The sequence below is a fragment of the Limulus polyphemus genome, unplaced genomic scaffold (assembly GCF_000517525.1).
Source record: "Limulus polyphemus unplaced genomic scaffold, Limulus_polyphemus-2.1.2 Scaffold1704, whole genome shotgun sequence".
Lineage (NCBI taxonomy): Eukaryota > Metazoa > Arthropoda > Merostomata > Xiphosura > Limulidae > Limulus > Limulus polyphemus.
Window position 1 is genome coordinate 89,899 of NW_013667314.1, and position 25,023 is coordinate 114,921.

Below are 25,023 nucleotides of genomic sequence, written 5' to 3' on the forward strand. Positions count from 1 at the left end.
CGTCTAGCAAACACTCGAGCCTTCAGGAACCTTCTAGATACTCATTACGTGTTACCAGGATCACGTGACTTCCGCTGTCGTAACTAATGGTCATTCCAACGGAAAAATACGCGAGGATATGTTCTTTCAGATGTCAGGGAACTCGCCAGTGCAAAAGATCAATGTCTACCTTTACATAAGTGTATTTGATGCCATTGAGGGAATGCTCCAGAACAATAAGTAACTAGAATAAAATGAATTTAGCCACTTTCCTTGGACAACATTCTATTGCTAAAACTACATACACAGTTAGAAATATGAATTTCTGGAAATTTTTGAAAATTATAGTGAACTTAGAAATTCACCTTACTAGTTATACTTGTAAAACAAGAAACCCAATGATCAGAGTGCTTGGTAGGTAGACCCTTTTCGCGAGTTTTCGCTTGAAGAATGAAGGTCTACTTTAACACCAGGGTTTCTTATTTTGTAATACATCATCCCGATTTACCTTGTATTATATTTCTGAATTTTACACTGCGCAATTAACAACAGAATTGCAAAATTAATAAACCATGAAATCTCTGAAACTTTTGAGTTTTTTTTTTATTGTTATTTCTTTACAAAATTTTATAGAAATTTAATTTAAAGTTACAATGTACGCTCTTTATTTATTTAGTTTTCTGGTATAAATAAGGGAAACAATAAGAAAGTATCATTTCCAGTATTTTTGTTTCGGTTTCTTTGAAAAATATAAAACTGTGACTTGTCATTTCACACTACCACATCAGCTTTATTGTTTTTTTCACTAATACAAAACATCGAAATAATGAACAAATACATATATATTCACACTACAGTGGCACAGAGGCATGTCTGCGGACTTACAACGCTAGAAAGCAGGTTTCGTTATCTGTGGTGGACAGACCACATATAACCCATTGTGTAGCTTTGTGCTTAACTTCAAACAAACAAACATATTTATTCCATACACACACGTATGTATTATTATTATTGTTCTATTATCTATAATTTGTTTTTGTATTAGCAAAATGTTGTTATTCTTCATTGATAATACGATAATACGTTGTTAATAACATTTACATATTATTTATTTAAATAATAATTCAACCATTTTTCTGTTTTGTCTTTTTCTAACCAGATAATATTGTTATTCTTAAAATTAGTATTATAATAATATTTTTAAAACCGATGCTTCCCGCTTCTGGTGACGTTAGAATGCTTTTATCACGTGATCAATCCCACACCCAATCAATCAAGGAAATTGTAGTCCTAAGTGAATGACTTGATGTTGGCTTAAGAAGTATAGTCGAGTTTCGAAATTCATGGAGTGGAAAATAACAAAAAATGCCAAATAAAACGAAAAAAGATAAGGTACATATTTCTGATAACTTTGATTAGTTTTGTAGATACACTCCTTTTTTTCATAGATATTATATTACACAATTTTGTGATGTTTTGATGCGTTACATGAGAAACGAATTTTACAAGGTCCTCTAGTACTAATAGTAATACTAGAGTAGAAGTAGTACAACTTAAAAGTAAACTGTAATAGGCCTAAGAATCATTTTCAAAAAGCTGGTAAGACTTAAGTTAAGTTACTGAATAAGATGTCATACATTCAGTGTCAATAATGCCAGTAACGGCACTGAAGTAAAATTGATCTTAGGCTAACTGATAACTTCTGGATTTAAAATTTTAATGGGACCTCAGATTATAACACAGGCTTAAAACTAAAAGTTAAAGACTTCAAGATTATTTTGGAGTTAATTTGCCATTATGATTTGACAGTTGATATAAAATCAACATCATTGTTGTTATATTATTGTTAGTGATACATTTATTAAACCATTTACTGATTTAGTAATAATACTAATATATTATCATATCTGTTGTGATGTAACTTGTAAGATTGTAATGTTTTAAAGATTGCATGTTTGAATTATTACTGTGTGTCACTGTCAGTGCTACATTTAATATGAAAAAAAAGTTAGACAGTAGGGTACGATGTACCTTATAGTTTCAGTAATGCCTGAACATGTATTTAACTAAACATACCTGTAGTGATGGTGGTTTGAACGAATGCATAGAATTTATGATTTGAAATTTTCCTTACAATTACTGTATTCACCACTATATATTGTGAGGCCTTTATTTATTTGGTTCTCTTTCCAAGCAGCAATGATGAGCCACGAATTCAGCAAATCTAGTCTGCTGCAATGGGAGTAGTGAATCAAAGAATATATTATATCTCTATGCCATCTTCACTGAGATTCATGTTTTGATGAGGACAAGAAATTCATAAATAGGTTCAGTGCATGGTTCACCTTTAGACTTAATTGTAAATTACACATTTAATTGTATTAATGATAATTTTATTATCTGTGAAATTCCTAATTAAGGAATATTTATTTTATCATATATGTAATATATTCAGTAAACACTTATAAGTTTTCTTTTCTATAGTGCTAAGTAAAAATGTTGAAAAATTAAAAATTGACAAAGCACCAGAATTGGACAAAATACTTCTCTGTGTTTTGAAGCATAAGGGAGGTTATAGATCAGATATATGAGCCTTTTTCATAATTTGGAGGTTAAGATGTAGAGGAATGAGCCTGAGGATTGGATAGTTGCTCTTTTACTCATATTTTTAAAGGGGGTAATAAGAGTTAGTGTGGAAGTCATAGGTCAGTTTGTCTTTCTTCTGTATTGTAGTAATTCTAGCTAATCTTAAAAAAAGAGGCTTTGCAAACTCATTTAGTAAAATATGGTATCATGAAAGAGTCAACATGGATTTACTGAAGAGAAGTATTGTCTTACAAATCTATATTTTTTTTAGGTTGTTACTTGCTTTCTGAATGATGGAAAGAATGTGGACTTGGAATACTTAGATTTTCATAAAGCTTTTCATAATTATAAGGTGCCACATAAAATATTAAGAAAATTGTATCTGTGGGGTTTTGTTGTTGGTGTCTATTCATCTGCAAGAGATGGTGTGAATTGGAGCTTATTTATGTGTAGAGAGGTTGAATGAGAGAAAGCAAAAGATGTTCTTAATGAAGTCCAGCCAAACTCAACTTTTGTTACTAGTGATGTGTCACAGGAGTCAATTCTTGGGTCTTTGATTTTTCTTATTTACATTAATAACATTAATAGAAGCATAATTAGTAAAGAAGTAAAAATGCTGATGACATTAAACTCTTGGGTATTTTGAACTCTATTAAGGATGTTGGGATACTACAGAATGACTTGGATCAGTTGTATTTATATGAAGTGTGAGATAATGCAGCTGGATTATAATTGGGATCACATGTTAGTATAGGTAAGAATCCACTCAATAACATGACTGAAGAAAATGATCTTGGAATGGTGGTAGATATGTCACTAAGCCATTAAGGCAGTATTCTTGCTAGTTATAAAGCTAATAGGATTTTAAAATGTACTTATAGGCATTTTGATTATAAGTCAAAAAGTAATTATGTGTTTTTATAAATAATTAATTAAGCCTCACTTTGAATATTATGTATATATGGTCTTATCTAAAGAAGTGTATTGACTACTGGAAAGGGTTCCGATGAAGTTTATTAAGATGATTCTCAGGATAAAAGGGTTGTATTAGAATTTATTATTTCATTGTACTCTTGTTTAATTTTACAAAACTATATAGAGGGTTGATGGGTAGAAGTCTCCTACATCCTGAAGGCAGTTGGATGAGAGAACAGAAGTTTAAGAGTTAGAAAAGAAAGGCAAGGCTCAAATTAACACAGTTTTATTTTTTAACATAATGATTAGCTTATGGAATACCTTATGTTACCTTAATTAAAGAAATTCTACATCAGTATTTAGTCAAGTTTTACATTACCACCGATAGCATGGTTTGTTAAAGAGGTAATCGTTCCTTATAAGTTTGCTAACTTTTATTGAAAATGTTGTATTTAATCTTGACACAGATAATGAAATAATTTTGTATACTTTGGATTCTTAGGAATATTGTATCTGTTGGGGAGGAGATGTGTTAGTTAGATGGATTGAGAGTTTGTTGAGTGAAAGCAGCAAAACCCAAATATTATTATAAATGTGATGAAATCGCAGTCGATTAATGTTACAGTGATGTAATTTCTTTTCAAGCACATTGTGTTACTATGTTAAGAGCAAAAAACACAACTGACTTTTTTTGGCACCATTGAAAAATAAAATCTTATTAGTTACAGCAACTTATTTTGGTAACACATTTACCATCGTTGATGGACCAAATGGTCCCTTGGAAGTGATTAAAAAAATCACAGGTAAAAGGAAAGGCAAAAATAAACATTCAGAAGTGGACATATATGTAATATTATAAAACGTAACATAACATTAAAAAGTATGGCACATAATACAGGGTTGTGCAAAATTCACACCCCACTCTGTTCTTCCTTTACAATGTGTTATTTGGTTTAGTTATCTAATTGGAAATGTCAAATGTTTAAACTAATAATGGCATTTTCAACAACAAATTTTGGTAGAAACATTGAGAGAGAATATATTTCAAAGTAAGCTTGTAAAGTTTAGTTTTCATTGATTTTTGTGATGTGTATCAAAAGAATATATTTCTTTTTTCTTAAAAAGGAATAATGAAGTTATTTAGTTCATTAAGCTTCAGAATGATGTAAATTAAATTATTATATTCAAACTGTTGTAATTTGCTATAAATATTTTCTGAAATTAATTTGCGTTTTATCTTATTTAAGAAAATACACATTAATAGAAATATAAAGCTTTTTTTTTACATTAAGAAAATTGGACCAACATTTTTCAGTTGTATTTTTCTTTGTACCTGTAGTTGAAACAGTGTGTTTATGAAATTTCACAGTTTAACCTTCCCGCTACAGGTAGGTCAAACTGTGCATGCCACAATCTTAATTAAACTACTTCATTATCATTGTATGTAGATAAACTTGCCATCAAAGTGTAGTTGATAAATCCAATTTTAATAATAAGTTTTAATTTATTTAGAAATATCTAAATAAATCCTCAAGTTCCCCAAGTATGTTATCTAGGTTTTCTCTTTTATCTAATGTATTTATTATCCCTTTCTGAAATACAAAATGTAATGTAAATTACTTATTATAATATATATATTACTAAGGCAAAGCCTAATATTTATAGCCTTCAATCTTATTTGTTTACAAAGTCAGAAACTAGAAAATTAGATCCACTAGCCACACACCCCCTGTCACATCCTGTCTCATAAATTGCCTACAAGTCCCTCTGATGGTTTTGGCTATATCATTTATAACCAATAGAAAGGCAAAGTTTTAATCTATTGAGTGGTATATAATATTATGGTATTTTCAACACAGAGTATTGTCAATTTTATCTTCAGTTTCAAAGTTTATCTGTGGCAAAAGGAATTATTTTAAGCTTCTCTTGTTTTAATTAGAAAGCCAGTTCAATTGTAATAGTTTTAAGAGATTGTTTGCTTTGTGTATGATATTATTCTGTGTTTTTATGTGCATTATTTAAGTAAATAATAATTTTATATACTAGTACTATCATTATAAAAAAAAGTAGGCTTAAATTTCATTGGCAACCATCAACAAAAAACGAGGTCAAAGATAAGTACGGTATTGTTTGTTTTTCGAGTGTATTCTTTATTTATAGTTATAAAAGTAATTAATATGTGAATATTAGAAACTCGTTAGGATAGGTAAGATAAAAATAAAATTCTTTATAAGGTGTGATCATGAACATCTTGTGTGTTACGTCATTCAATACAGTAACTTGAACTGTGTATTCTCCAAGTGATTTACATCTTGTGTGGTGGGAGTATTAGTTAGACATGGTTCAAAGGGCAATAAAACTATGACATTAGGTATAAATAGATGTAAACTGTTATGACCCTTAAACGAATTTGGATAAACAGTTGTAGAATTTGGTCGAATGAACGAGTATATAGAAAATATTATAAAGTATAGTTTTACTGAAAAAAAATGTAATATTTATTTAGGAAGTTTTAGGGATTATCAAATATATGTCCTTAAAAACTTTGTACCCTCCTCTCACAAAACACACAAAAAAAGTAGAATATAACTTTTGAGACTGTTTTAATTTAACAGTAAATACAAAGAAAAATTCTGAGATTGACAAAGTGAGTTAAAATGCATTGACAACCCACTTATTTGCATAATTTCTATGATCTTAAAGCAATAATATTTATCATAATATGTATATTAAATGCAGAGAAGCACATGTAGATGCAGTGTGCTCTTTAAAAATTACTAAAATTATAATACATAATTATGTTTTTAAAAAAGTTTTATTTATAAGATGGAAAACACTGAAACCTAATTCTTTTTTGCTTTATTCTGTGTTTCCAGTTGTTAATTATGTTCTTTAAAGTTTGAAATTGGATGTATTTGAGAGTTAATAATCATTTTGATATATATATGTGTGTGTGTGTGTACATTTAATGAATTAAGAGGATATATATATATATATATTGTTTTCATTTGAGGTTTAAAGGTTCTGATTTTTAAATGTTCTTGTATATGTGTTTGATTTCTACAATTCAGAATTTTCAGGAACTGGCATTTTTCTGGATGTCAGGCAATTCAAATTACACACACTTGTGATGAAAAGATAGATCAGCATTATTTGACAGACATTGCAACTTTTTTTATAAATAAATTTTCAAGTACAACTATTTGCACTTGAAATAAAATAAAATATTTAACCACACAAGTTTACATTTTATTTTCCCTTCAGAAATTTTCAAATATTGGGATTTTAAATGACAGCATAGTAATATATAACTTTTAAGAATGCATTCATTTCTTGCAGCTTTCATTTGCATTCATTGTTCTCCAGAAATTCTCACATACTATATATTAATGTAGAACTTTGTTTAGGATGCTTTCATTTGTCTGTGGTTTTCTTAATAGCATTGCAGCAGCTGTTTTGGTTAGTGACTAGTGAATAAGTTAAATACAACTACATCATTGTCTTCAGTATGAAATTTTATGACAGTTATTTGTGGGATTATAGATTTATTTCTGTACAACAAAATGTACAGAACTATTATCCCATGAATAGCTGTCTCAAACTTCATACTGTTTGTAAGGTAAGTGGGTACCATTTAAAAAGAAATCAGTATCTTCTGTTAAAGGAAATGCTGTGGTTTTAAAACATATTTGCCATATATATAGGTGTAAAAAGAAAATGTAATCTCAAATGATAAGTGTAATAATAATAATAATAGTTGTTACTGAGAATTTTTGCACAAGATTTTTTCCATAAAATATATTTTAAAAGAGTAGAATATCAACAGGTATAAAAAAAGAATAATTAACAACAGGTGTATTCAATGTTCTGTTGCATAATTTCTGTTTCAAAATACTTTTATTGATTTTATATACCAAATTCATAAATTTTATAACAGGTAATTATTCTTAACTTGCAACAAATGTTCTTGCAGTTGAGAATATGCATTGCAATATTATTATTCTACATTTATAGATTTTTGTAAAATTTCTTTTGGTATCAAGTATTACAATTTTATGTGATTTATGTTGAAACAAGATGTGTATAGAGGTGTGAAAAACAAAATAGTAATAGCACGTGGGTAGAGAAAATACAGAAACTTGAAGGTGTTACAAATAGCTTGTTATGACAGATCATGCAGCAAAGGGAATTATTTTAGGCCTCCCTCTTGCCCTAGTTAAAAAAGCCAGTTAAGTTACAATAGTTGTAAGATTGTTTGCTTTGTGTGTGTTGTCATTTTATGTTCTAAGGTGCATTATTTAAGTAAATAAAAATGAGTTATTGTACTAGTACCATCATTATAAAAAAATAAGTAGACTTAAATTTCATTGGCATCTGACAGCAAATAAACGAAGTCAAAGGTAAGTGCTTTATTTCTTGTTTTTCATGTATATTCTTTATTTATGGTTATAAAAGTAACTAAAATGTAAAATTTAGAAACATATTAGGCTAGATTAAGTAAAATAATGAAAAATAATAATAGTAATAAAAATTCTTTACGGTGTATCCTTACAAGCATCTATGTTTACTTCATTCAATATGGTAACATAAGCTTTGGATTTGCCTAATAATTTACAAATTGTGTGGTGGGAGTCTTAGTTGTACATGGCTCAAAGGGCAATAAAACAAAAATTAAGTATAAACAGATGTAAGCAGTTAGGAATCTTAAGCTATTTAGGATAAACAAATGTAGTTTTTGGTTACAATATGTAGTTATTCTAGAAAGAAGAAAAGTGTAATTCCTAGATGATACCTCACTTCCACACACACAGTAGCTCTATCCCTCATGTGTCTACCTATGAGATTTGCATGCCATTAGCCTTGAGCTAATTCTCACCTAAAATTTGTGTGAACTGTGATGGTACATGATGACATTATCGTGCAACAAAAATCCTTTACCAATAGGAGGGTAACACAACCTCCATATGCAGTAACTCCCATTAAACACTTGCACGCAACACAACTTCATTCTTTTCCTTGGCATTGCTTTGTACAGAAGATTTTTTAGTTTGTGTTCAATTTGCTGAGATTTGCATGCATATAAAAGAACTTAGGTTTAGTTTAGAATATTATTATTAACTGTTGAGACATTACAACTATCATGTTGTGGATTCCCTCATGCAAACTGGGCCTCCTCCTCCTGTCCCTTCAACTGATATCCCTTCACCACCATTTGAGAATGACCAGGAAGACAATGAATTTGACTGACAGTTCCCCCACCTGGGTTTGCTTTGGGTACTGCCTTACCAGTTGAGGAAAATCCTCACCCTTCTAATCTTTTTCAGGATGTTTCTCTTTTGCCTGTGTATTTTGATTCTTCTCATTGTTTACTCCATGTCTTTTTTGTCATTCTTACTTTCCTTTTCTAGATTCATAATCTTTGGAATCTCTTTTACCTGCTTAAGGAGCTAACCCCTTGTCTTTTATTTTACTCTCTATTGCCCAGTTTTTGTGTTGTATTTTTCTCACCACCCTCCTGTATTACTTCTATTCTCTCCACCATATGTCTGAGGCACTTTGTTGTACCCAGAGGGGTTTTTCTGGAGAGGTTTGTTTTCTTCTCTTTACTACCTTGGCCCATACTACTTCTTCTGCTCTGTCATTCCTTACTTGGTTCCTCTGCTGTTAAGACTTTTTGGGTTGGAATGCACTTCTCACTAATGTCTATCTCCCTCATTCTAATGTACATGATATTTGTTGGACTTTCTATCTTTGCCTGGAAGTCTCCGGTAGTATTCCTGATTCACTGGAGATCCAGGCTGAAGTAGTCCACATTTTCCATCCTAGTTTCTTGTCTTTCTCAACCTCATTCTTTGACTCCTGTTCCTCAACAGGATCAATCTACCCCTACCCTTTCCATTCCATCTTCCAGGCCTTCCTTCTATTCCCATCTTCCTACTTCCCAACGTCAGATTCGTCACTCATCTTTTCGGTGACTGTCCTGTTGGGTCAGGCCCAAGGGGTGCCCGTCTGTCTCACTTCAACAACCTTTGTTCTCAATTTGCTGCCAATTGATGGGTTTTCTTCAAGTCCTCACCAATGGTCTCCCCCCCCCTCTGTTTTCTTTTCGCCTCCCTCCAACGCTGTTTGCTTTCAACATCTCAAAGATGGGGTCTCAGATCTTTTAACTAAAAAATCCATTCAAAGGTGTATACACCCCCTTCTCTGGGTTTTTACTATTGCCTTGTTGTAGTCTCCAAGAGGACCAGGCATCCAGTTATTGATGTATTGTTTCTCAATCAATTTCTTGTCATTTCATGGTTCTGGACAGAGAATTTCTCTTCTCTCGGGTGAAATTTTTCATTTGATTTGCATATGACCAAGGTCAAAGTGTTAGATGTTTTTTTACAGATCCTGATTGCTCAGTACTTCAAATGTTTCTGCACTTTTTCAATTGGAATTGAGTCTTTCAATTATGTGATCTTCCCTCCGGCATAACCTTGGCCCCTTACATCTTCAACTGAGTCTTGAGGGCCTTTGTTCACCACCTTCCTGAACTGGAGTTGCAGTTCCACTTCTCCATGGATGATAGGCTTCAACTTGCCCCTTCTCAGAAGGTGTCTTTCTCTCACATGCCCCTTCTTTTGCAGGAGGCTGCTTGATTGGGATGGCGTGTCAACCTTTCCAAATCCTTTCTCACATAAACGTAGTATTTAGTACATCTGGGCATTTTCTTCAACTCTCCTCAAGTCTACATCAACCTTTGCCTTTGTGCATGTGAGATAGGGAATGAATGGTCACCCAGATTTGCTCTTCTCATTTTCATCCTGCATGAGATGTTCTTTCACTTTTGGGGGCTCTAGCTTCCCTGGAACCACTTGTTTCCTTGGGGCATGCACCTCCTCCAGTGGACCTTGCAAGACCAATGGAATCTTTCTCTTGATCCATTGTGAACCTCCCTTTTCTTCCAGAGGATCTGTCTTGTTTGCTAGACTGTGTCAATACCATGTTTGGCATTCTCTTACCAATCTGACTGGATCTCTATCTCTTCACAGATACTTCTCCCATGGGTTGGGGTGCATCTCTGAATGACAGCATGACTTCTGGCATTTGGGCACAGTATAAGACTTTACTCCACATCAACATGCTCAAACTTTTCACTGTTCATAGGATATGTTCCCATTTCCTTGCTGTTCTTCTGGATCAGTTGGTCATGATCTACTCTTTGTTAGACATATCCCTCATAGATGCCTTTGCCTCTTCTCTCAACTCCAAACTGCTCGAGAAGGTGACTGTACTTTCTCACCTATTTCCCTTCCTTTTATCCCTCACCTCTGTGCTTGTTCAGACCTGGATCAGTTCCTATGTCCAATTCAGGCTGTTCAGCGTTACTTGGCACAAACTTCTCCCTTTCAAGGCCCTCACCATCATCTGTTTCTACCCTGGAACTCCTCTTCATCCAGGAACCTCACTCCTTCTACCCTTACTCAGTGGGTCCCTCAAGTCCTCCAGTTGGTGTATTCTACTGGTGGAGGGCTTTTGTCACATGAAGATATGTACAAGTGCAGTTCATGTTAAATGCATGAATTTTAGGTAGGAGCTAGCTCAAGGCTAGTGTCATGCAAATCTCATTGGTAAATGTGTGAGGTATATAGCTATTCTGTATGCAGAGGTGAGTGCATGTTGGAAATACGTTTTTAGATTAGGAAACTGTTAACTTTAGATTTATTTCATATTTTTTTATGGTGGTTACAAGGTTGGTCAAATCAACCAAGTCTTTAAAGAGCTAGGGTAGAGAAAATAACAGCTAAAATATGATGTTTTGCTGAAAAAAACATTTGATGTTTATATAGGATATTTTATAGGTTACACAAATGAAATCTTAACATAAAAATCACTGCAGTAGGAGCAGTCAGTGCTCTAATTTCATATATTCACAGACACATCTTTAGTAAAATTACTTAATTAAATAATTGATTTTTGTATACAAAAACTTTTAGCATTTACTGAAAACCTTCCAATTTTCTTGAATATACACAAAATGTATTACAAGTTATGGCATGAAAACTGATGGTTAAGGTTACTTTATGGTTACAAGGTTTGTTACATTGACCGACTCTGTATGGAAAGAGTTAAGTATCAATAACTGTGTGTAAGAAAGGTAACTTGGCAGTGGAAACTCTGGTTCTGTATATTTTGGCTGTAGTCAATACTGCACTTACACCTTGATTCAGGTATTTTGAGGAACTAAAAAAAAAATGAATTGTTGTACTTGGCTGCTTTAACCCTTCAGCAATGGGTAGGTCAAAGTGTGCATGTCACAACCTTTTATAGAGTTACCTTCAAAATGTTATTATCAATGTATACGAATAAACTTGGCATCAAAATGCAGTTAATAAATCAGATTTTAATATCTAAGATTTAAGCTCTTAATTTTTCAAGGAAATATTAAGTACAAATCCTTAATCTCCCCCCCCCCCCCCACACACACACACTTGTATGAGAACTGTGACATTTGTTCTTTAGGTATTCCGTCTTTTCAAATTTATTTACCACTCCCTCCGAGAAGTATGGAATTTAATGTAAATTAATTATTATAATATAGGTATTATTCAGGCAAAGCATAAATTTTATAGCCTTCAATCATATTTGTTTACAGAGCCATAAAGTAGAAAATCAGACCCACCTGCCACATCCTTTTTCATAAATTGCTACTAGTTTTCTCTGACATTTTATACCATATTACTTACAACTAATAGAAATTCAAAGTTTTTATCTATAAAATGACCTATTGTGTGATTTTCTGTACAGAGAATTGTCTATATTGCCTCCAGTTCTATTTCTTCTTTCTCATGGGAATCAAATCAACAAGCTTAAATGAATTTCTAAAGACTTATTGCATAGTTAGAAAGGCAGGGAAATTATAATAGCTATAGGACATTGTTTGCTTTTTGCATGTTATTAGTCTGTGTTCTTAGGTCCATTGTTTAATTAAGTAAATTATTCATTGGAGTAGAACCATTAGTATAAAAAAGCAGGCACAAGTTTCATCAATAATTAACAGCAAAAAATAATAAGACCCATGTAACTAAAATGTAAACAATTTGAAACTGATTAGGTTTGATAAGGTAAGATAATGAAAATTAATGATAATATAAATTCCTCATTAGGTAAGTCTGTGAGCAGCTCATACAATATCTAATTCGATACAGTAACATGATGTGCATGTTTGCTGAGTGATTTACAATTTGTGTGGCTGAATTATTAGTTAAATATGATTCAAAAGGCAATAAAACAATAAAGTTAAGTGCAAATAGATGTATAGATGTTATAAGCTTTAAGCTTAAGTTGTGGTTTCCTGATACAATTTGTTGTCACATCAGAAAGAGCGTAAGGGTAATTTAGAATTATTTTCTAATTTATTATGGTTGTTATGAGATGTAAAATTGACTGACCTTGTATAGAGTTATAGTATAGAAAATAACAGATAAAATATAAAGATTTTCTAAACAAAAGCATTTGACATTCATTTAGGATGTTTTAGGGATTACTCAAATGAAATTTGAAATATTTCTCATGAAATAAAGTATTTTTAATCTTAATATGAAGATCACTTTGCACTTGGAGCAGTCAACACTCTGACTTCATATAATTACAGACAAATTTTTGTGAAAATACTTATTTTTTGTCTATCAGAGACTTTTAATGTTTATTGAAAGCTTGCCAACTTTTGTTAAGATACATTAAGTATTTTCACAGTTATAGTATGTCAAAGTATATACAGTCAGGGAAAAACGCCTAAAGTTAGGGAATTTTTTCTTTTGTAAATCTCTTTTTTTTCTTCAATCAGTAATCACTAACAGAAATGTATTGGACATATCCTGAAAAATACAAAATTCCACCAAACTACTTTCTCTCTTTAAGTTTATATAAATGTAATTGCATGCCAACTTACCTGTGTTGTATGGAAAATACAAAATTCCACCAAACTACTTTCTCTCTTTAAGTTTATATAAATGTAATTGCATGCCAACTTACCTGTGTTGTATGGAATTGCTAAGTTTCAGTTATTTTTATGTGGTGATACGTAGCTAGAGCTTCAAAATTAGAATATCTAGTGCTCTTTTTGTGAAATGAAATTTCCAGTATAATTTTTGGGTGTATTTCAGTTATCAGAACTTCTAATAGACTTTTAAATACAGGTTTTATATGAGGCATAGTGCACAAGACAAGGATATTATATGATATTATTTGTAGGATGGGACCTTGAGAAACATTTGAAAGCCCTGTTTTACATCCTGCATGATATGCCTGCTAGACAATCAGATTATACAGAGATAATAAAAGAAAAATAAATCTATTTGATTCAAAGGGGATACGTAAATAATTGCAAGTTTTTATAGTGAAATGTTCATCCAAATTGAAACTAAAAGGCATGAATCTGAAATTTTATAATACTTTATTGTCACTATGGCACCCCATAAAAAGTTGATTCAAATTTGATATATGAAAAATTGGTCAATTTATTGACAAACCATTAAATTTTGTTTTACATGTTATATTCCAAAAAGCAAGATTTTCTGGCTTTTTATTTATTTTTAGATGATTATTATTAGGTGCTTAAGTTCTCAGATATGATGGTATTTAGACATATTTTCTAGGGTTTCCTTTAGGTTAGTATATAGATTTATTCATCCTAGATTTCTCTTTTCTTTTAGTTGCTATTAAATAAGTAAAGACCTTAGATGTCAAAAGAACTCCATTTGGTGAAATATTTTAAAGGAAGTGTGAGAAAAAAGTAGTATTGAAATATTATTTTCATTAAGAATATAAATATGAATATCAGTCTGTGAAACTTGTGAATTTGTTGATCCAAATATTCTGATTTCTAAAAATAGATGTTATTTGTGAAAGATGTTCATTGCTCAGAATTGACAAATGTAATTTTATTTCAAATAGAAAAATAGTTGCACAGTTTACTTATTTTGTGTTTTTTATATGTGCCTTTTTTAAAATTCTTACCTTTTTTGTTTTGGGACTCATTACAGCAGGTTTGGTTTGTGTTTGTTATACTTGGGTGATAGCAAATGTATAATTTTGTCAGTCATCAAGAAGTTATTTTGTTTTCAATATTTTATAACTCTGAAAGGTTCAGAATAAAGATTTTAATTTATTTTAATATATGTTCATAAAATAGTTTGGAAACTATTGTAGTTTAAGTTTTCTAAAAAACTTTTATACCACAAGCAAAGGTTTATGCAGTGTAATAGCATTTTATTTAGTGTTTTGCAACATCAGTTTTTATTATGGACTGTAGATTCATTTACTCTAATTGTACTAAATGTATGGCTAGCTAATACATTTAGTATATAAGCTCAATAATTCATTTAAAGTAGTTAATACAGTGATTTTTGAGCATAATTTCATTTATATATAAGTTTATATAATTAGAAAAAGTCATGGAATTTATTTTTTAAAGTTCTGTATACACCTTGTATGTATACCACTGTGGTTACATGGTGGGATACTTAAAATACACAAGCCCATTGTAATAGGGTTAAAGATTGAGCTAGTAAAAACATTTTTATATTGGGCATACAAATAGGTTGCTGTTTAGCTGAAAACTGGCCAAAAACTATTACTTAAACATTGAAGATAAGTAATTGATGACTCACTGTTTTTAAATTTTAAGTATTTCTTCCAGCTGTTTCACATCATTTATAGCACTTATGATTGCCATTTATTGTAGTCTTAATTCTAATGATTAGTCTCTCAAACTGTACTGTAGTAATTAACTTACATTCAATAAATATGTAGTTAATGTAATATATATTTCAAATTAGTTTCACTTAAAAATACTGTGTTGAGAAGGTTTTTATAATGTATGTTGCTAATAGTAATGAAAGCATGACTGTTTCAGCTTTTATAATTTTCTGTCATGTTGTATTTTTTTTACACAATGCATTTCTTAAATATAAAAAGCCAATAATTAATATTTGCTTGAAATATAGTTAACCCAGGCCTCACAAATCCTGGGATGCCAGGTTGCCATGGTGACTAAAAATTTCATTGCAGTGCTTAGTATTTTCTCTCATTTTATTTGTGCATAGGAGTGTGCTAAATAGAACTAGATTCTAGGACAGTTCTGGACTTTTGGAAGTCTGGAACTATTTTTGTGTTCTTTGGGTCCTAAATCAAACTATTTCTAGGATTTTAATGGCAGATTCAGCACTTCATGTTTTTTTTAGGATTGAAGCACTGCAGTTGTACAACACATTACTAATTTCACACCATTTTGTTTTTCTTCTTTCTCTCAATTTGACCAATCAGTGCATGCATTTAGACTTAAATGGGTCCAAAGGCAGTTAGTTCAGGCAGTACTATCAAGTGGTTGTTGATATCATGTGATCATTAGCATGCACTCATTGCTGTGAAAGTAGATAAATATACACAGGAGCCTTGATTATCCGTGCTGGTCTGGGGAAAGTAAAAAATCACAGATAACAGATAATCAAGGCATGATGTAAGCCCATGGTTTAATCTAAGTAAAATTTATCAGTATATTTAAGTTCCTTGTTTTAAATTATAATCTTTTTACAGTCATTTAAGCACATTATCAGGAAAAATGATAAGGGTCATCATACTCACAAAAGCCAAGTGTTGGTCAGTCACACTTGATCTCTCAGAATTTTGTGAATTACATGAGTCCAATTCCACTTTTTCTCCTATGATACTTCCTCTTTTGATTGACCATTCCTGTTTTAGTTGAATTTAATAGTTAGCATAGGCATAAATAGCTCCTACATTTTGGCACTTTTTCTGCTGTAGACACAGAAGTGCATTCACACCTTATCAGCACCTGTGAAAAATAAGTCAAAAATTATCACAAATCTATGCTTTGGAGTTATTGCAAAAAAGCCTTTGTTAAAACAGGCTGAAGATACCAATTATCTGTAGGGAAGAGGACAATGTGTAACTAGGCGACACCCCAACACAACCTGAACATGCATCTGTGTTTAATAGATGCCTGCCATGCAACATATAACAGCGGATGACAACAGAAGTTGAGTGAAATCTTTAAGAAATCTTAATGTGTGTTTTTGTATACTGTGTTTTTAACCACTAATCCAATAAAGTTAACCAAGCTATAAATATTTTGTATACCTGTCTTAACAGCTAAAAATAAAAGAGGCAAGGCTAGGTTTGAACCGGCTGACTCACAGTTTGAATGCACACCAGATCCTGCATGTGAAAACCCCAGATATCATACAACATCTGAACTTTTGTAACCAAAATTAATTTCTGAGTGAAAGTTTCTCCAAAAAATGAAAATTATTGTCTAGAATTCTAATGGCACAATTATTTTGAGAAACTTTGGGGAAAATAAAAAAACAGCGGATAATCGAGGCATTGCTGTTGCCCCCATTTTCCAGTACAAACAGTAGTGAAGTTAGGTCAGGCACACCTGGCTCATAGATTTGAAAATACTTGTCGAGGCCTGCCATATCTTCTGAAGAAATTATTTTGATTATAGAAACTCCAGCTACTGTATATAATACCCTATTACATTTCTTTTTTATTGTACAGTTTTTTGTGTTGCTTTATTTTTGTTTTCTGTATTTCTAGGTGATCACAATTTTGTGTTTTTGGGAAGCTGTAATAACATTTTGAATACCTTTTTGTTAAAATAGTGTGATTATGATTCTTTTATGTCTTGGAAACTGGCCAGACACTTGGATATTTATAAAAGTATATTCAGTTATTCTAGTAGTCCATATTTGAAGTAGGAGATGAAGTAAATAGTGATCATCTTCCTGTAACAATATGCTTAGATAAAATAAAAATGAAGAAGAGTGTAGAATTAAATATAATTTTAAAAATGCCGATTGGAGTAAATTTAATGATATTTTGGAAAAAGAATTAAATGGTTATAATTTTGAAAAGGCTGAAAATAAAGATAATTTATAAGAATGTCAATATTATCAATAATTAGCTGTAGAAAATAGCATACTGAGATATAAACCAAAAAAACCATGTTCACCGAAGAAATTGAAATTGCTATCAGTAAAAGAAGGAAACTTAGAAGACTATATATGAAAAATAATGTATTTTACAAGGAAAAACCACTAAACAACAGAAAATCTAGTGAGACTAACATAGTCCATTGTATATCGTTTTAACTAAAAGTTCCACTGGAGCAGTGTTACTGGACATCGAAAAAGCTTTTGACAAAATCTGGCAAAATAGTTTAATTTTAAATTAATTTATGATTTTCAAGATGGTTATGCAGTTTTGTTAAAAGTAGGAAAAATAAAGTAAGATTAAATATTATATATTCAGATTCATATGTAACCGAGCTAGGGGTACCACAAGGTACAGTTTTAGGTCCTCTACTCTTTAGCATCTATACTAATGATATACATGTACCTACAACTAATATAGGTACTATCAATTTTGCACAATATGCAGATGACATCATCTACTGGGTAACTAGTTATGCAGTATCAATAATTTTAGAAAATTTACAACTAGCCATAATAGATTTACAATTATGGTGTCATTTATGGAGAATTTATTTAAATACTGTAAAAATGAAATTTATGTTTTATAGAATGAATGATATTCCTAAATAAAGCATAAATGAAATTAAAAAGACTAAGTTACAAATATATGATACTAATATAGAAATTGTTGAAAATGTGAAATATCTTGGTATTATATTTGACAGGAAATTAACATGGAAAGAACATATTAATTCCTTAGTTAAGAAAGGATGAACCAGATTAAACTATATAAGGAAAATTGTCAGTAAATATGGTGGATGTATTAGTAAAACTATAATCAAAATATACAAATATTTATAAGAGCACTATTTGAATATGCTTGTAGTCCATGCTCAAACATTAATATTAATAATTTAAAGATTGTACAAACTACTCAAAACAATATTTTAAGAATTGCTACCAAATCTCCTATTTCAGCACCTGTTAAATTTCTATTGAAAGAAAGATTTAAGTATTTAACCCAAAGGTATTACGACAAAAATAAGAAATCCTACTTGTTAAAAGAAATTAGTATGAAAACCAATTTTAGAAGATTTAACAAATACAATTTGCCTTTTAGTCTATATTGTTATAAATTTTAGATATGTATAGTATTTATAGTATTTTATTTTATGGTTTAAATGAAAGAATTTTAATATAAATATAACTTTGTTTAATAATTTAAATTGCATAAATTTGTTGTTTTTAATTTGGAAGTTTATTGTACACATGATTGGTGGAGGAGGTTCCTTCAGCCTGGTACACCGTTCCTCTCGGATAGGAAGAATTTTTCATTGACCTTGTCATTTATTGTCTAGTACTCTGAGACTACTCACTTATTGTTGATTGTTTTTGAGTGACTTTTAGTGTTTTAGAAAGCGAGTTCTGTGTGTGTGCCATCATTATCTAATAGACTTTTGAAACATTTGGATATATCCAGAAAAATTTATTAATATTTCCAGAAGACTGGTATGAAAAAGAAATTTTTGGAAAACTTAAATCTCTTAATTTGTTATCTGGACAACTCCTGTAGTTTTTTACAGTTGAGATATTATTATAGTGACCCTTGGATGTTTCCTCGAATTTTGTTGTAACTGTATTAAATGTTATTTAATTCTCATTATAAACTAGTTAATCACATCTAATTTTTTAGATAACATTGGGCAACTTGCTGCATTTGAATATTTGTGGAATAAAGCTGAGCAATTAGTGGTATTTGCTAATCAATTAATACAGTGTTCCTCAAACCATGAAAAAAGAAAGAAAAGTTGGTGGCATGTTCTGCAAGTCACTTGTCTTCCCCCCTAATCAACACTTCAACAGCACAAGAAATAAACAAAAAAGGTGGCGAGCAAGTTTGGTGGCAATATTTTGATTACTTGGATAGTTGGAGTAATTGAAACTAGCAATAATAGTGATAGCCCTAATTCCTGATATGGTATCTTATCTCCTCTCACTTAATAGCTTCTCTCATTCGGTGCTGCTTTCTATATGCACAAATTTTTTTGCTTGTCACTAGCCTTGAAATTCCCACCTTGGTTCAAATACGCATATGGCAACCCTCCACCAATAGGAGTGGGACACACTCTCCTGATCTAAGTTACTCCCTCTATATTATTCAGCCTAACCCTCACTTATCATTTAGGCATAGTCATGTTCGGATGTTATAACATTTTGCTTGTTTTCAACTTTGCACTTGATTTTTTTTTCTCAAAGCCGTAATTTAATTTATGGTTTTGAATGAAAGTAAATTTAACTTTTTGTGGAATTACCTCAGTTGAACCATGAATTTTGAATTTTTCGTCATGTATAATAGTTATGACTACTACTACTTCATCTGTTGTTTTTCAAGCTTCAGGTTCTACACTTTTGGCTGAGGAGGTCTTGGCCTTAGTTTAATGGGAGTTTGAACACTCTCTCTCTCCTACAGGGTCATGTCCCTTATAGGTAGTAGATCCCCCTTCAGTGGCAAGTGGTGCTTGTCCAGGTATACTTATTAGCTATCAGCCACAAAATCTGTACTGTATGGCACCTCCAGGTCCAATTACAGGGACTTTACCTGCCAACCTATATATATACCTCATTTCAGGCCTATAGATCCAACCACTGATTCATAAACTGGAGTAGGTCAATGGTAGTTCAAACAGTTTTCTCTTTCCTCTACAGGGTTATGTCTCTTATAGGTAGTGGATCCCACTCAATGGTGAGTGGTGGTGCCTGTACAGGTATACTTATTGGCTATCAGCTGAAAAATCTGCATAGTTATACTAACTCGTGGACTATTATGAGTAAAGCAGAAGGGGATTGCTGCTCATCCCTGCTGGTCCTTCAATTGAATAAATCGGGAATGGTCTGATTTTCAAAATATGGTTACTGTGGTCACCCATTATACAGTCTCTGGTGTAGTGTTCCTCCAGACTCCCCACCATGTCCCCCCCCCCCTCCTTCTGCAACTGGAGTACAGGAGTCTTTACCACATACCAGTTCCTAGCCATTGGGGTGGTAGACCATGGAGGCTTCCTCCTGAATGTGTTCAATTCCATTTAGTCAAGAGAAGGATGTTGTTGTTATGCTGATGTAGATCATCCCACTGACTTTTAAACTGGAGTAGGTCCACCAAGTTGCAGTTCCCCCCTCCAGTTGGGACCCATAATCCTACTATTACTTGGATTATAGGTTTTGGATTAAAGCTGTACCAGACAGCATAAGTCCTCATGCATATGTTGGTCAGGAGCCCTCGTTTTAACATGAATGAGATGTACTAGTTGGTGTGGTGTCCCTGGCATACCTCCTCCATCAAGCTGAGGCTTGGGAGTTTGTTATTGCAAGAAGCTTGAATGGCTTACAGGTACTCTGGTTGGCAGGAGTACCTCCGGCATTCCAGCTGAGGGTTGTAACACTTAAGTTCTGGTAATGCATGGAGCTGGACCAGGAACCAAAAGTCTGTTTGGTTTAAAATTTGAGTGAACCAATTCCCTGCTTACTATTACTCAAATTCCGGGTTTCCTTTTGGTGGTGTTGATTGAGGATTTCCACACATGGGCCCTGTCTAGACAGATGGGACAGAACATTCTCCCTTCCATCTCATGGGCTTGGGGTGAAGATGGTAGAGACCCTCCTCTCACCACAGACTGGAAGATAAATACCTGAGGCCACCTGGTTTTAGACTGGAGTTGACCCACCGAGTATGATCTGATGTGCCCTAGCCATTCTACACCATGGGCCACATCTTTGATTGGGAGCCCTCCATTCTACCATTTCCTGGACGTTGGCTCCTAGAAATTCGGTTTTGGTATCGAACTGGACCACCCAACATGTATGCAGTCTTGGATGTGCTACACCTATTTTCTGTCCAATTGTGTAACACTTTCTACATCATTGGGTGAGGAGTATACCTGATATAGATGTGGTGCAACCTCCCATGGGTGTGTTCCTCTCTCAAGAGAGGTTACGCTTCATGGACATTCTTAAGACACTTTCCGAAGGGTGTTCATCTAGGTAACTTTTGTACGAGTCCCTCCACCTTTTCTAGCTATAATGTGAGAGGAGGTAAGATACTGAATTGGAAGTTAATATTTTTCCTACAACGAAAATATATTTCCGATAGGTACTTTCCTCTTCTCACATTTCCCACCCTTCCTCCCCGGTTCTGGTGCTTCTTTTGTGCCTAATCTTGAAGTGGAAGTAAGACTGAATAGTATAGAGGGAGTAACTTGTGTCAGGAGAGTCTGTCACGCTCCTATTGGTGGAAGGTTGCTGCATGGTTATTTGCATACGAAGACTCAGTTGAACCACGTTGAATGTGGGGTAGATAAGAATTTCAAGGCTAATGGTGAGCGAAAAAGTTTGCACTTATAGAGGGAAGCACTGAACAATAAAAGCTATTATGTGAGTGGAGGTAAGTATATCAGAAATTTATTTTCAGGGTAGGAAAATATTAACTTTTGTCATAATTTTGTCTAATGAATATTTTCAATTAAGTAGATATAATAGAACGTTTGATTAATCAGTTGTTGGAATAATCAGAAATACTAATTTTGATTAATTTGTATAACAACAATTGATGTAATTGCTTCTAATAGGCAATTGATTAAATGACCCAGTTCTGTTATGGGAAAAGGCAAGATGCTGTGTCAAGAATTCTTGTGTATCTTATTGCATGGTATATGGGTTTATGCACTTTTATGGATGTGCCATAATTGTGGTTGCCCCTATAAACTACATTTGTATTTTTTGTTTTATTATGAAATATAATAGAACTAATAGAAGAATACTCTCTAGAGTTTTGCTCTCATCTTAAAGTCTTTTAACATAAATAATTTTTTTTAATAAAAACAGGCACCAGAAAAATTGAAATCTGCAGGGAAAAATGGCATTGGAAGAGACAACATAGAAAACACAGAAGAGGTAGTTACTGTATTTTATCATTGTTCAAGATATTGTCATCATGTTAAATGATCCTTTAAAATGGTTTAACTAACTACAGTATTTTGACATAAAGGATATTAGAACTACAAGTACATGTATCTTTAAACATTTGTAGTGCAAGAAATAACTGAAACTTATTAAAATATTTATGTTTACAAGTGAAATGTAAAGCAACTTGATGTATTACTCAATTATATTTGATCTAGTGGCATAAAACCAACATATGTGCTGTGTTCTTGAGGCTAGGATAATAGGGTACAACAAAAGGAATTTTGTCTCTCTAGTGCTGAACTGTGGATTTTGATTTTTGAAATCTTCAAGTTGGTTTCAGTCTTTTTAATGTTTTTAAATCCTGGTTTATCTTAACAAATTTTGTGTTTTGTACAATAAATTTTATTAGTTCAAATTTTCTAAATAGAAAGAGCTTAGCTGTAGGTGATATTTGTTTAGGATGGGTAACATGATAAGGAGTGTTGATGGACTTGGGGTCTGTCAAATGATTTTCTGTATAAGTCAATGTGTAGAAAACTATTTTCTAAGGAAAAAAAATACAAAAGCTTATTAATGTGTTAATGTGGAGTATTAATTAAGGGTAAATGTCAAGGTTTTGTGAAAGGAGCTAGCAAGTGAAAAAACATTTTTTGATAATAGTTCAAAATTAGTGGTGGCTAGCTGGCAAAAAAACTAGTGTGTTTTAGTGTTTACTCACCAACTGTCAATGGGTGCTGGCATTTTTTTTGCACATTGATAAGTTAGGCATTATTATGAATATTCAGACCGTATGTGAACAGTGGTCATAATTATTTTTAAAAAACTTGTCTGAAAGAAAATTACAGAAAAAAGGCCGTGTATGGGAAAAAGCATGCTAAGATAATCATAGATAAGCATTTTCTTGTTGTTTGTTGTACATCATACTCATGCATCTTTCAGTGGGATTCCCTAAGTTTAAAATATCAAGTAAGAACAGCGTGTTCATGCATTGTTTCAGTTTCAAGCCCTGATATAATAACATGTAGCTTTGTTGCAAAAGTAGAAGTGAATATCTTGATAGAAAAATATAACTACCTCAAGTTATTTCAAGTTATGAATTTTAACTAGTATTTGATAACAGTCTGAAAAGTGAAGACTGACCTTCCTTGATTTACTTTTTACAGATGACAAAATCAAGTAATGAACAAAATAACAAAACATCATCTAACTCTCCACCACCCACTCAGCTGACAAAGATAAAATATGCTGCATCAACACTTATTAAAAAGGATAAACGACACAATTCTTCAAGGTTTAACACCTCCAAAAACAGAGAACTGCAAAAGCTTCCATCAATAAAAGGTATATTAAGCTATTTGTAGTGATGTAAAAGCAGTACTATTGCTTTTTGTTTTTAGCTGAATTGTAAGTAAATCTTCATTGTATGGAATTATCTAAGGCCTGCACATGGCTGAAATCTGACACGTACAGTATTTTGGTGTCTGCATAAAATATAAAAAATAAAGAAAATATAATTATTTTAATGAAAAAGTGAATAATATTCATATGATGATTAGTTTATGAAAAATGACTTTGTATTAATTTTTTTGTGGGATAATTTTAAAATTTATTATGTTCTTTTGTTCAATTTTCATGGAGTAGATGCTTCTCCAGCAAATCAAGAGGAACTGTTTGGTCAAAAGATCCAACAGTGCTGTGTGCTATTTGATTTTCTCTCAGACCCTCTAAGTGATCTCAAGTGGAAAGAAGTGAAACGAGCTGCTCTACATGAAATTGTGGAGTACATTACAACCCAAAGGAATGTTATTACAGAACACATTTATTCTGAAGTTGTTCAGATGGTAAGTTTCAAATATGAACATCAGTTTAAAGTTCTTGCATTGTATTATATGAAAAACAAATGTCTAGCATCAGTTAGACATCACAAATTTGGACAGCTATTGTTGTGTGAAATGAAAGTGACTCACGTGATGAGCTTAAAGAAATTACAGTAATGGAAGATAAGGAAGAAAATGTTATCTACAGCAAAAACTGAAATTTTGATTTGAAGAAACAAAAAAAAACAGTGTAAAACAGCATAACTCAAAGACAAATGCATGAAGGTGATGGATAGCACCTCTCTCTCTCTCTCTCTTATTGTTGAGAGGTATTACCAGATGGAATTTTTGGTCTAGACTGAGAAAGTTTTACTATAAATAAAAACAATAGTGCCATCCCTCTCAAATTATTGGTGCTATCCATGTCACTAGTCATCCCATTGGTGACAATAAGGAGGACATATCCTCTACACATGGCAATTTCATTAAAGATAGTAGATACAAGAACAAAACTAAGTCTCCAAGAACATCAACTGGGAGAAAACCCAAAAATATCTAAGTGTGGCACACTCCTTGACCATGTGTAACTAGCACATGAAATAAGTTCATTGCTATGCAAGGCAATCTTCCTGTATGTGAATATTCATACATATTCAGAAAGCACATATATCTGAAAATTTCAAAAAATGCTAAAACAGGTTTCAAGAAATCCCAGGTGCCAGGTTGCCATGTTGACTAAAAATTTCATTGTGGAACCTAGTATTTTCTCCCATTTTATTTGTGCA

At 32.2% G+C, this 25,023-nt stretch overlaps 1 protein-coding gene across 8 annotated transcripts in view; it reads left to right on the plus strand.

Annotated features, from left to right (window-relative positions):
• The first annotated feature begins 1,266 nt into the window (after positions 1-1,266).
• LOC106464631 (serine/threonine-protein phosphatase 2A 56 kDa regulatory subunit gamma isoform-like) overlaps positions 1,267-25,023 on the plus strand; it is a 109,998-nt gene continuing 86,241 nt past the window's right edge. For 4 of the 8 annotated variants that reach the window (XM_022392369.1, XM_013924786.2, XM_022392374.1 and 1 more), the window contains exons 1-4: positions 1,267-1,371; positions 22,341-22,409; positions 23,585-23,762; positions 24,063-24,262. In XM_022392369.1, coding sequence (XP_022248077.1) covers positions 1,345-1,371; positions 22,341-22,409; positions 23,585-23,762; positions 24,063-24,262 — 474 coding nt within the window. In that variant the 5' untranslated portion in view covers positions 1,267-1,344. Of the gene's footprint in view, positions 1,372-1,536; positions 1,579-2,173; positions 2,307-3,664; positions 3,744-22,340; positions 22,410-23,584; positions 23,763-24,062; positions 24,263-25,023 lie in introns of those variants that run through there. The other 4 variants (XM_022392372.1, XM_022392370.1, XM_022392371.1 and 1 more) reach the window with 4 other exon arrangements.